This window comes from Nycticebus coucang, chromosome 22, assembly GCF_027406575.1.
Source record: "Nycticebus coucang isolate mNycCou1 chromosome 22, mNycCou1.pri, whole genome shotgun sequence".
In the NCBI taxonomy this organism is placed as follows: Eukaryota; Metazoa; Chordata; class Mammalia; order Primates; family Lorisidae; genus Nycticebus; species Nycticebus coucang.
Window position 1 is genome coordinate 11,081,055 of NC_069801.1, and position 13,007 is coordinate 11,094,061.

Here is a 13,007-nt window from a genome sequence, read left to right on the forward strand (position 1 = left end):
TAGCATATGTTCTTTCATGTAAGGCTTTTTTTCACTCAGCATAATATTCCTTAGATTCATCCATTTTGTTGTATATACCACGAAGTCTGTTCCTTTTTATCATCAAATAATGTTCTATAAACACATCACTGGATTTTTTTTTTTAATCCATTCTTTCCAGCTCACTGCTTGTTGCTCAGTGGGTAGGGTGTCAGCCACATACACCAAAGCTGGTGGGTTCAAACCCAGCCAGGGCCAGCTAAAATCAACAATGACAACTGCAACAAAAAAATAGCCGGGCATTGTGGCAGGCGCCTGTAGTCCCAGCTACTAGGGAGGCTAAGGCAAGAGAATCGCTTAAGCCCAAGAGTTGGAGGTTGCTGTGAGCTGTGACACCACAGCACTCTACCCAGGGCAACATAGTGAGACTCTGTCTCAAAAAATAAAAACAATCCATGCTTTCCTTGGTGGACAGATGAGCTGCTTCTGTTACTCAGCCACTAATCAGTGGGTTTCTCTACCTATCTCTCCATGGCCATGCTGGACTGGGGATTTCTCTAAGAGGTGTACACTGTCCTTGGGAAGTGAAGGGAAATCCTATGGCTTTGGCGTCCTCAAATCTACTTGGGCTTCCCCACAACATATTCCCACCAGGACCTCATCTTGGTTGGGAAGGCACCATGATGTCTGTTCCCAAACTTCCACCCTCATTCCCCAGAGTCCAAGAATCACTTCTATCTTCCCATGGTGAGAAGTTCCCTTGTGTCAGGTCTGGGCTTCTCTGCTCATGTTTTGGAGTAAACTTTATGTTCTAGTGTTCCAGGCTGCCTTTTAATTGAAAAAAATCATTTTTGAGGGTTCTGAGAAAAGTTTTTCCTATCTTAGCAAAGCTGAACTCTTCAAATAAATCTGCTTTTGCTTTTAAACCATTGTCTTCCTTTAGATTTGAAAAATTCTGTCTGGAAATCCAAAGCCAAAGACTGACTTGGCTTCTCGATCTTGGCCCTGCGGACATTGGGGTTCTGATGATCCTTTGTCGTGGGGTCTGTCCTGTGCATTTTTGAGTGTGTAGCAACATCCCTGGATTTTACCCACTAGATGTCAAGAGCAATCCTCCCTTCCTCTCAGATTGTGACACTCAGAATTTTCCCAGACATTGCCAGATGTCCCCAGAGGGGCAAAATCATCCTGGGTCAAGGACTCCTGCTCTAGATGATGCTCATCCTTCTCCTGCAACAGGCAACAAAGCCTCAGCCCCAAAGGTGACTCTTAATGGCAAAGGTCATAGAAGCCAGGGAGAAAGAATTACTGAGAATGGAAAGTACACGGGGTGATTTTTAAATCACATCCTTATAATATACACATATATATTGTAAATAATAGGATAATAGTGGGATCATTTGTACCTAACAGGGTAACCTGCTTTTCAAAATTCAACAACATATCATGAAGGTCAACAAATTTACTGCATAATGGTTAAGAGCGCAGACTCTGAATCTAACAAACCTGGGTTAGAGTCTTGAGTCTACCACTTAGCAGCTGTGTGACCTTGAGTGAGTACTTGACATCTCTGGGCCTCAGATCCCTCATTCAGAAAATACAATGTAAATGCTATCTAAATAGTTGTTATACTATTAGATAACAACGATTGGTTGGTTATTTACTTGTATTTTTTTTCAAATATTTTCAACCCTTGTCCGTTGAATCCACAAATGTGTAACCCACAGATACAGAAGGCCAAAGGTATTTATTTCCTATTATAAATCACAGTATCTCAGAGCCAGATTGTAAATATTTTGGGCTTTGGGAGCCATGTAGTCCACATTACAGCTATTCAACTCAGCCTCAACAGAAGCAGCTATAGATGATATATAAGTGAATAACTGTGTCTGCGTTCCAATAAAACTTTATTCTCAAAAGCAGGCGATGGCTCAGATGCAGCCTTAGGGCTGTAGGTTGCTAGCCCTACTCTGCTTCATTCTTCATTACTCTTGATGACAGCCCTTTAGAACAGAGACGTCTTTGAAATGTGTATGTGGAAACTGAGACTTAGGAGAGATAAACAACCCTCCCAAGGTCACGGCCCTTCGGCAAGTTAGGAAAAAGCTCTGGAAAGAGACAGGTCAGCATGGACAACAGCACGGTCGGCTCAGCAGGAGAGGAATGGGGTGTCTCTCTCTCCCTTTCTAGCACTTCTGTGATGCTTTCATTTCTTTTCGGTGAACATATGAACCACTTTGTAATGTTTAAATTACATAAAATGTCAGTCTCAGGGAGAAACAGACATGAGAGCTAATCTGAAGCTATTCTTGGAGGCCATAGGGAAACTCAGTGCTCTCTGGTGACCTTCTGCCTTAGTGTGGACCAGTGCCGTGGAACTGCCGAACCAGTCAGTGGCCGAGGAGCTTCCTGGGGCAGTACCTCCCACGGAGCTTTATGTGGAGCAGGACCTGGCCCAGCAGGACAAGGTGAGGGGTGTCAGGGTGGGGACGGCAGAGCTACAGCTGGGCAGTTGCTCGCGCCTCTTCTTCCCTGTGGCCTAGAAGGGCCCTCTTTCCTGGCTTCCAAGAAACCACTTCTTATTCCCACCGCATTCCACCAAAAGTTTTATCCCAAGTAACAACAAAAATATCTTCCACCACTGTTAGTTGAGCACCTACTGTGTGCTAGACTGTGTCCTTTGTGCTGGACATCCATTAGCTCGTTCATTCTTTAACATCTTCAAAATAGATTTTATTGCACTCCTTTTGCTGATGAGGAAACCAAAGCTCAGAAAGGTTAAGCAACTTGTCCAAGTTTGCACAGCTCAGGGGGCAGAATCGAGATTCCAACCCAGATCTAGTTAACTTCTAAGCTGGTGATGGAACAGTGGTGGGGAAAACATGTTCTCTAGCAGGAGGAAATGAGAGATGAGGTCAAGGGCAACTGAGTAAATAAGAAAAGAGAGACTTGTTAAAGAACCAGGGAGGGTTAGAAAGGGAGACAGGAGCCAGGTTGCAGTCAGAACAGGTGAATTTAAGTGAACCTGGGAAGGTTGGAGCCAGGGATTTCTCTCCAGTTAGCCACAACCTAAAAATTATCCCCAAAAAAACAGTCTGACAATGTCCTGCTTCCCTCAAGGATCAAGGCCAGAGCCCGCAGCAATTCTCAGAGCCCGCGAGAAGCAAAACTCCCTGGGCTTCTTGTTACACCCAGGGGTGACAATGCCTGGGAGTTTGCAGCTTCAGGTTGACGGTGGTTCTGATGCAGGTGTCCTGAGGCCAGACTTTGGGCAATGTTGCCGTAAGATGAGAAGCCAGGCTTGGAGGCCCTGTCTGTTATCCACTGCTGTGTAATAAGCCAGCCCCAAATGTACTGCCTTAAAATGCCAATTTATCATCTCCACAATCCTATAGATTGACTCAGTTTGGCAGGGGCTGGTGGTCTCAGAAGGCCTCATTCTCAGGTCTGGGACCTCAGCTGGGATACCTGCAATGTCGAGCCCCTCTCTGTATGTGGATTTTTTATCCTTCATAGCAGCACAGCCGTTCCAGGTTCCTAGAGGGCCAGGACAGAAGCTCTTCAGCCACTTAAGAACTTGCTTGAAGTCACTCAATGTCACTTCCAAAGCAACTCATAGGGCCAGGCTATGACTTAGGCTAGATTTAGGGGATGGAGGAAATAGATTTCATTGCTTGATGGCAGAAGCTGCCAAGTATTCATAGCTATTTTTTTTTTTTGCAGTTTTTGGCTGGGGCTGGGTTTGAACCCACCACCTCCGGCATATGGCATATGGGGCTGGAGCCTTACTTCTTTGAGCCACAGGCACCACCCTCATAGCCATTTTTTAATCTACCACAATTGTGAAATTGGAAATAGCATGCAACCATATTTATAATTTTTTCTCTTAATGAACTCTTTATGCCCTGACTTGCCAGGACTCCTTCCAGTGCATGTGGCAATAAACAAATTCGTTTTGGGAGAGGGAGAAGCATTTATTGACTTATATTCTTGAAAATGTAAAGCCCTACTAGCTTCAGGCCTGGCTGGATCCAGGAGCTTAAGTGATGTCGTCAGAACATTCCCCACCACCAATTTCTCCACTGTTTCCCTCACAGTTTGCGTTTCTTCGGCAGTTCTCCAAAAACTTGACCTTAGACAAACTCAAGCCTATAAGTTTAAAGTTTCCTATTTAAAAAGAAGCACAATTTCTGAAATCAGTACTTGACTTAGCACAGAAACTTTGAGTGACTCAAACTGAGTAAAGCAACATGGCTGCCCAGGAGTGTGGACTCTCCCTTGAAATTTTGCCACAAGCACTGGCAGTAATCCAAAGACAGACCCTTGGCAGCATTTAGCAAGGCCTCATGGGCTCCCTCATGATCAAAACCCTGTTGTTTCCAGGCTGAGGAGCTAGGAGGGGGGCTCCCCAGGCAAACAGCTGACCCAGAAACTACCTCCTTCCAGCCCATGTTAATTTGCTGGAAGGTCTCGGTTTCCTCTATAAGTAATTGATAGAAATTCTTGTAGCTGCATATGAAAACACGTCTGGGGAAGTTTTGTTTTCACTCTTCCTGACTTTTTTTTTTTTTTTTTTGAAAGAGAGTCTCAAGCTGTCGCCCTGGGTAGAGTGCCATGGCATCATAGCTCACAGCAACCTCAAAGTCTTGGGCTTAAGCGATTCTCTTGCCTCAGCCTCCCAAGTAGCTGGGACTACAGGTGCCCGCCACAATGCCCAGCTATTTTTTGGTTGTAGTTGTCATTGTTGTTTGGCGGGCCCAGGCTAGATTCGAAATCGCCAGCTCCAGTGTATGTGGTTGGTGCCCTAGCCGCTTGAGCTACAGGCGCCAAGCCTTCCTGATGTTTTATTTATGACTTCTTGTGAAACGTTTGGGGGATTTTTTTCTTTTTTTTACTTTGCGGGGGGGAACCTAACAAATGTTTTGGGTATAGTGCTTTTTCTTTGAAGAGAGGGAGGACTCGGTTAATTATACCTGTAGGAAAAGTCTCTCAGGCCAAAGTGTTTTCCAGTCTGAAGTTTACAAGAGCGCATACCCAAATCATTATTCTATTTCCCTCTCATTTACTTTTCATGACTCAGTTACCTGGAGTACATTTTTATATGAATAACCAAAAGAGGCAGAGAGTGCCAGGAAAGAGGGAAGCGGAAAGAACTATTTCAGAATCTATTAAATTTTAAAAGTTAAACAGCCACATTTATCGTCAGAATGTGATCGAATAGAATGTCATTTTCCTAATTACCTTTCCTAGGTCCCCAGGTGCTAGACTGAGGCCTGGTAAGTTAATTCCGAAAGATGTTATAAATAAACTTTCTGGCAACAAAACTTGCCAAGTGAGATAGCTGCTGTCAATATTTAAATATGATTATAGGGGAAAGGAAAGTTTCCCTACCTTTGAGGTATAAACATTATTATAGGAATCGATATAGGAGTGTATAAATTTTTTTTTTTTTTTGAGACAGAGTCTCACTATGTGGCCCTCGGTAGAGTGCCATGGAGTCACAGCTCTCAGCAACCTCCAACTCTTGGGCTCAAGTGATTCTCTTGCCTCTACCTCCCAAGTAGCTGGGACTACAGGCACCTGCCACAACGCCCGGCTATTTTTTTGTTGCAGTTGTCATTGTTGTTTAGCTGGCCCGGGCCAGGTTCAAACCCGCCAGCCTTGGTGTATGTGGCTGGTGCTGTAACCACTGTGCTACAGACGCCAAGCCTGAGCATATAATTTTAGCCAGTGACAGAGATAGCTTCAAAGTCTGCCATTTCTCTCCCTGTCTGCCTCTGCCTTCCCAGAAGAATTACACCATAATTTTCCTACCTTTTTTTTACCTGGACCCACACCTAGTAAGCTTTCTATCTGATTGCTACCCAGGATGAAATAATTCTGCTGCTAGGGAAAGAAGTCAGCCGGCTCTCGGATTTTGAAATTGAGTCCAAATACAAAGACGCCGTGATAGTAAACCTGCAGAATGAGATGGCTGAGCTGAGCCAGAAGCTGTCGGAGACCACCAAGCAGAAGGAGAGGGAGAAGTTTCAGGTTCTGGATGACGACCTTGAGGCTAAGCGGAAAGAGATTCAGACCTTGAAAAGCCAGGTAGGACACAGAGCCTTAGCGTTACGACACAGGGTGGCAGCTCTCAGGTTAGAGCCCAGGGACCTCAGGAAGCACTCAGAGAGTTAGAGAGGGGGTGGTCCTTGAAGCACAGGGGTTAAGAACACAAACCCACAGGGTTTACAGACTTGGCAGGTTCCCACTAGTAGCATTTCCTAAGCACCAGCCACATACAGGCAATGGAGCAAAGGACTTCAGTTGCATTAACTAATTTAAATCTCACAATCTCTGATGCGTCCATTCTTTTTTTTTTTTTTGAGACAGAGTCTCACTATGTTGCCCTCAGTAGAGTGCTATGGCATCACAGCTCACAACAACCTCAAACTCTTGGGCTTAAGTGATTCTCTTGCCTCAGCCTCCCCAGTAGCTGGGACTACAGGCACCCACCACGATGCCCAGCTATTTTTTTTTTTTTTTTTTTTGGCTGTAGTTGTCATTGTTGTTTGGCAGGCCCGGGCTGGATTCGAACCCGCCAGCTCTGGTGTATATGGCTGGCACCCTAGCTGAGCTACAGGCGCCGAGCTGATGCATCCATTCTATAGATGGGGAATCGAGGCAGTCCCAGAGATGCCCAGAAACTGGTTCCAGCTTTCCCAGCGCATTAGAGGTGGTGGTGCAATTTGAACTCAGGTTTGCCTCCTTGCAAACCCCATCATCTCCTCCACTGCCTATTTCCCCCTAACCATCACTTCGATGGCCACCTCTAACTCCTGTCCAGCCCCCTCTTACCCTCCCTCCAGCTTCAGCTGTGGGCAGTGAGCTAAGAGAGGGGAAGGAGCCCTTCAGTGTTCCAAACTCCTAAGTCTTTTACCAAACCCCTCAAGGCAGGACCTACCTCGCTTGCAGGGAATTTCGACCCACAAAAATTCTCCACCTGGACTTTCTGGATTTACCGATCATCTTCCTTCCTCTGAGAACTAGCTCCAGACAACTTTTTTTCAAAGAATGACTTTAAAATTGGCTGGTGATGTTACATGTAAATCATAGCTCAACAAAGTTGATATAAAAGAAACGGGGGGCGGCACCTGTAGCTCAGAGGAGTAGGGCGCCGGCCCCATATGCCAGAGGTGGTGGGTTCAAGCCCAGCGCCAGCCAAAAACTGCAGGGGAAAAAGAAAAAAAAAGAAAGAAACGGGCCACTGGTGACTTTTGGCTTCAGTGCATAACACTGCTTAAACTGTGGCCATGCCTGAGGCCTCTGCCTCTGGTCCCTGCTTAGGTACAGCCTCTCCCTTCTCTCCCTGACTCAAAAGTGCTTGTTTAGTCCTGGAAATGGTGTCTGAGAAGTGCCTAGAAAAGTCTAGGTGCAGCCCCATGAATGTTGGAGGGACTGTCAGCTTCAGGAGGGCAAGGACTGGGCCCAGTTACCTTCGGTAAGCATTAAGGGCAGTGTCTGTTCACTCATTCACTCATTTATTCACTCAATCATTTCTTCAAATAAATGCAGTACTTGTTAAGTGTCTACCCAGTGGCATGCTCCCTTCCAGGCTGTAGAATTCAGCAGGGGGCAAGGCAGGAGACAGTAAATAGGTAAACAGACAGATCGATGCTCTAATAAACAATGACCCTCCTTTAGACCTGCTTTGGAAAGAACAATAAAAGCAGAGGTTTTGCAGGAACTACTGCAGACAGCTCCCTGGACACCCTGAAAACTCACTGATGAGCGTCTTTGTCTTGACCCAAACCCAATTTTGCAATCAGATGGAGGAATAACCTGTTCAGTAATTCTCCCATTTCAGAGTTTTCCTGAGCAAGATGACGTGTCTTCTTAGGTGCATGAGACAGGGATGAGTAATTCTCAGATGTCTTTGAGTTTGTGTCCACAGGTCACAATTTGAGCCCTGTTTAAAGTGGCTAGTGATAGCTGGACATTTGTTTTCTCACCGATAAATGATCTGCATACCATTGCCTCCCCTCACCTTGATCTTCACTCATAATTGAAAGAAAATATTTTATAACGAGGCATCTCTGAACTAGAGGGTGCAGTTGGTTTAATCCAAATTGTTTCATCTGCTCACATTTTAGTTTCTTTCTTTTTTTTGAAACAGTCTCACTTTGTCACCTTCTGTAGAGTGCAATGACATCATAGCTCACAGCAACCTCAAACTCTTGGGCTCACGTGATCTTCTTGGCTCAGCCACCTGAGTAGCCAGGACTATAAGTGCCCATGACAGCTCCTGGGTATTTTTAGAGATAGGGTCTCTGGCTCAGGCTGGTCTCAAACTCCTAAGCTCAGGCAGTCTACCCAAAGTGGATTCAGCCTCCCAAAGCACTGGGATTACATGTGTGAGCCAAGGCCCTCACATTTTAGTTTCATAAATATTCTGTTGCCAACAGAACATTCAACCAGAAGTATCAGCCACATGGCAGGTTGATTTATTGTTCTGATTATTTTGTATGTTCTCCTGGGCCCCCTGAAAGTGTGTGCATATGGATTTGCTTTCAAAGATCTTCGATTCAATACAAAGCCACTGGAAAATGCTCACCTGTGTGCAGTCTGCACTGTCTGTGCTAATTAGCAGCCAAAATAGTATCTTGAAGCAATCACTCTTCCTGGCACTGTTAACTTTCTTATGATCCAGCGCCCATTTTATTACACAGTATAACAGGCATTCAACATCTTGGGATTTATGCCCATTATAGACAATAATGGATATTTATTCTAGTAGTAAAGTAATGAGAAGGTTTGAAGACTTATTTGGAGTTCTCCTGCAATCTGAAACCCTAAAGCCCTTATACTTCAGAGTGAAATATTTTGTATCTGTCAGCCAGCACTGGAATCTTTGCGGGGAATGTTTTCCCATCACTTCTGGAAGTTTGTCTCTGTGCTGCGCGACTCATATCAGGCAATCAAAAGCATTAAGCTGAGAAGAGCTAGGAACATTTTTTGTTTGTTTGTTTTAATTTCAGATTGATAGGAGGGTACAAATGTTTAGGTTACATTGTTTTCATTTCTAAGATAAAGTTCAAGTTGTAGTTGGGCCTTCACCTGGGGGCGTGCTGAGCACCCTCACCTTATGCACGTTAGGTGAGATTCCCCCAATCGCCCTCCCGCCTCCCCCCTCCTCTCTGTGCTCTCCCCTCCCCCTCACTAGACTATACCTGTGTTTTTCTTTCCTGTGAGCGTGAAGTTGTTTATATATTGGTTTCATATTAGTATTGAGTACATCGGATACTTTTTTCCACTGCATTTTTGTGATACTTTACTAAGAAGAATGTTTCAGTGCCATCCAGGTAAACACAAAAGATGTAAAGTCTTCATCTTTTCTTATGCCTGAATAGTGCTCCATGGTATACCATAGTTTGTTAATCCATTCATGGGTTGATGGGCCGAGAATATTGTTTTTAATTATAAGTACCTGTTATGGGAAAGTTGCATTCCCACCTCCCCACCCCCAGAGAACAGGGAGTGTGAAACAATCTTTTTCATTCAAAGTCTCCAAAGCAGGCTCGGCACCTGTGGCTCAAGCGGCTAAGGCGCCAGCCACATACACCTGAGCTGGTGGGTTCGAATCCAGCCCGGGCCCGCCGGACACAATGACAATTACAACCAAAAAATAGCGGGGCGTTGTGGCGGGCGCCTGTAGTCCCAGCTGCTTGGGAGGCAGAGACAGGACAATCGCTTGAGCCCAGGAGTTGGGGGTTGCTGTGAGCTGTGACATCACAGCACTCTACCCAGGGTGTCAGCTTGAGGCTCTGTCTCAAAAAAAAAAAAAAAAAAAACAAAGTCTCCAACCCAAAGGATATTCGAAAGTATAGCCTTGGGGAGGGCAGGGGATGTCGCAGCCTGTGTCCCTCCCTCTTCTAGCATACACCATTTCTCCAGTGTCTCAGATGCCCCAAGGAAAATGTGAATGATGCGTGAAATTAGCCATATAAATTGTGAAACCTTGACACTTCTGTTAATTCTACCACTGAATCACAGTCACAAAATTTCAGGGACACCAAGAACGAAGACTATGAGCGCCATCTGGTGGCAAGATGCATCTGCACCCAGCTTACCTGAGCACCCCTCACGCTGTCCTAGTTTGTGCTAAGCCTGTGACCTGCACAGCAATTAACAGGCGTTCTTGTATTTCCTCTTAATAACAATCACACTGGTGTTTAAGTGAGCCTACACAAAGCTTAAAAATGCACCCCAAAATATTACCATCTACTTTCCCCAAGACCAGAAAGAGAAGCTAACTCTAAAACACAGCAGGGAATAATCATAGCTATGTGTCATGTGCCAGGCATGGTCCGAGCACTTTATTACTAACTTACTAAAATACTTTCAACAATCTCATGACATCAGGACCAGCAACACCGAATATACAGAATGAAAAAGTGATGCATAATTGGTATCCTGGCTACATTCACACACCTGTAGCTGGCAGAGAAAGAACTTGAACATGACAAGGTGGCTTCCAGCTTTCGATGCTGGTTCCTAGAGCCATGTGGTATGATGGAAAAAATCTAGAACCAGGTAGCTAAGATTGGATTTGAATTTCAACTCCACAGCTGACCGGTGGCGTGGCCATGCCATCCCATGCAAGCAGCCTCATCTCTTTGAGTCTCAGTTTACTCACTTGCAACCTTGGGGTCATTTCTGGGGACGTCTTGCATGGATGCCGTGAGGCTCTGTTGGACAGTGTCTGTGAGTGGCCTTTGTAAGCTCTAGAGGGTTTTATGGGATATAACCTATCATTGTTACCATGTGAGGAAATTGATTTCATAACCCGCTTCCCTGTCTTAAACTTCACTCTGTATCCAGTCAATGCTGGGTGACCTGGAGTCCTCACCTGTTCTGTTTATGGCTGAGAGCCCAGGGGTCATAGGAATCTATTCGGGAGTCAGGGACCCCCAGGTGAGCTTCATGTTTTGATCACCCAGGAGGTGGTCACTGCAGAAACAGGCCCTCTCCTGTCCCATCCACTGATAAAAACTAAAAAGCTTGGCTTAGCCCATGCCGAAATGAATCAGCATCTTTCTGTGCAACTTGGGAGAAGCGCCCACGTGCCTGACCACGCTGCCTCCTCCCACAGATCAGTGCCCTGCAGAAAGGCTACAGCGAGGTGCTATGCCACACCCTGTCAGAGCGGAACTCAGAGATCACGTCCCTGAAGAACGAAGGCGAGGGTTTAAAGAGGGACAACGCCATCACCTCAGGTGAGCTCTTTCTGGAATTGGGCCTAGGAGCTGCCATCCCCTCCCTCACAGTCGTGGCCATGGCAGACATCACCAATCAACCACTGCACTTTTTATATCTGCACTTAGCTGCAGCTCAGAGTTCTCAGAGGCCCTTCAGGCAGTTCTGGTCAATTCGAGTTCATCCTCCAACGAGGTCTATCTGCCATCCAGTTCCTAGCACAAGGCCTGCCTCAAAATCAGTCCTTTGTAAATATTGGAGCAAATGTTATTTCTTAGCTAGAAGGCCTGCCTAGCAAGCTGCCCTCACCAGGGAGAACAGAGGCCATGGTGTGGCTTAGGCATTCCCTCACATGATAATAACAATAGGTTATATCCCACAAAACACTCTAGAGCAGGCATCCTCAAACTTTTTAAACAGGGGGCCAATTCACTATCCCTCAGACCGTTGGAGGGCCAGACTATAGTTAAAAACAAAAACAAAAAACTATGAAAAAATTCCTATGCACACTGCACGTATCTTATTTTGAAGTAAAAAACAATACGGGAACAAATACAATCACACCGCCTCATGTGGCCCACGGGCCGCAGTTTGAGGACGCCTGCTCTAAAGCTTACAAAGGCCCCTCACAGACACCGTCCAACAGAGCCTCACGGCATCTGTGCAAGATGTGCCTAGAATGTAGAGAGTGGGGTTGCCACTCGAAGACACTCAGAGACATGTTCATTTCCCTCCATGCACCTGGGTGCCAAGTGAACACACTTTGCTAATTGTGTGGTGGTTTAATACTGAAGAACTCAGATGAGGGAGGGGCAGCCAATTCATGGCTCACCCTTGCCAGGCAGAGCTGTTTCTAGCCTGCATTCACTCATTCACCACCATTATTGAGCACCTACTAGGTCCAGGCACTGTTCTAGGCAGCGGGAGAGAGCCCTGAGAAAACAGTTGAGACCCCTGCCTTCACCATGCTCACATTTGGGAGAGGGTGACAGGCAAGAACAAGTAAACAGGTAAAGAAAGCCAGGCAGCGAGGTGGCCAAGTGCCTCCGAGGGAGAGGACAGACCCTGCAGAGTTAGGAGGGTCGGCAGGAGGCCAGAGGGAACTGGGTGCCAGGCAGAGGGTGCAAGTGCAAAGGCCCTGAGGCCACACCTTTTGGTCTCTACCAGATGCTGTGTATGACAAGGTTTCTCCATTCTGGACATTCCCTCTGCTCCATGAAAGGGGTTCTTTCCTTACCCACATGCATGTGCTGGTCAGTCCTGACTCATATCTTTGTTTTCAGGAAAATATTTAATCCCAGTTTTATTGGTGGGAAATAAAATTAAATATTTCAGGAAAATATTTAATCCCAGTTTTATTGGTGGGTATCAATCAAGACGGTATGTGGATAAAGAACATGATTCAGAATTTCCTCCTAAAAATGAGTTTTGTCCTGGCACCCAGTTAAGTTACTTAGAAACGGGACAATCCCTTTGGCACTTCAAGCTCTGTTAGGTGGTGTTTATTTGGTGGTATTTAGGTGGTATTTATTTATTTGCCTTCAAGCTCTCAGGGTGGTATTTATTTATTTTTATTAAATCCTAGCTGTGTATATTAATGCAATCATGGAGTACATTGTGCTGGTTTTATATACAATTTGAAATGTTTTCATCAAACTGGTTAACCTAGCCTTCACGGCATTTTCTTAGTTATTGTGTTAAGACATTTATATTATTTATTTTTGAGACATAGAGCCTTGTGTTGTCTCCCGGCTCGAGTGCAGTGGTGTCATCATAGCTCATGGCAATCTCAA

At 45.5% G+C, this 13,007-nt stretch overlaps 1 protein-coding gene across 6 annotated transcripts in view; it reads left to right on the forward strand.

Annotated features, from left to right (window-relative positions):
• Positions 1-13,007, forward strand: part of FHAD1 (forkhead associated phosphopeptide binding domain 1) — a 126,317-nt gene that overhangs the window by 36,130 nt on the left and 77,180 nt on the right. For all 6 annotated transcript variants that reach the window (XM_053575334.1, XM_053575339.1, XM_053575336.1 and 3 more), the window contains 3 exons: positions 2,338-2,447; positions 5,848-6,069; positions 11,111-11,234. In XM_053575334.1, coding sequence (XP_053431309.1) covers positions 2,338-2,447; positions 5,848-6,069; positions 11,111-11,234 — 456 coding nt within the window. The remainder of the gene's footprint in view (positions 1-2,337; positions 2,448-5,847; positions 6,070-11,110; positions 11,235-13,007) is intronic.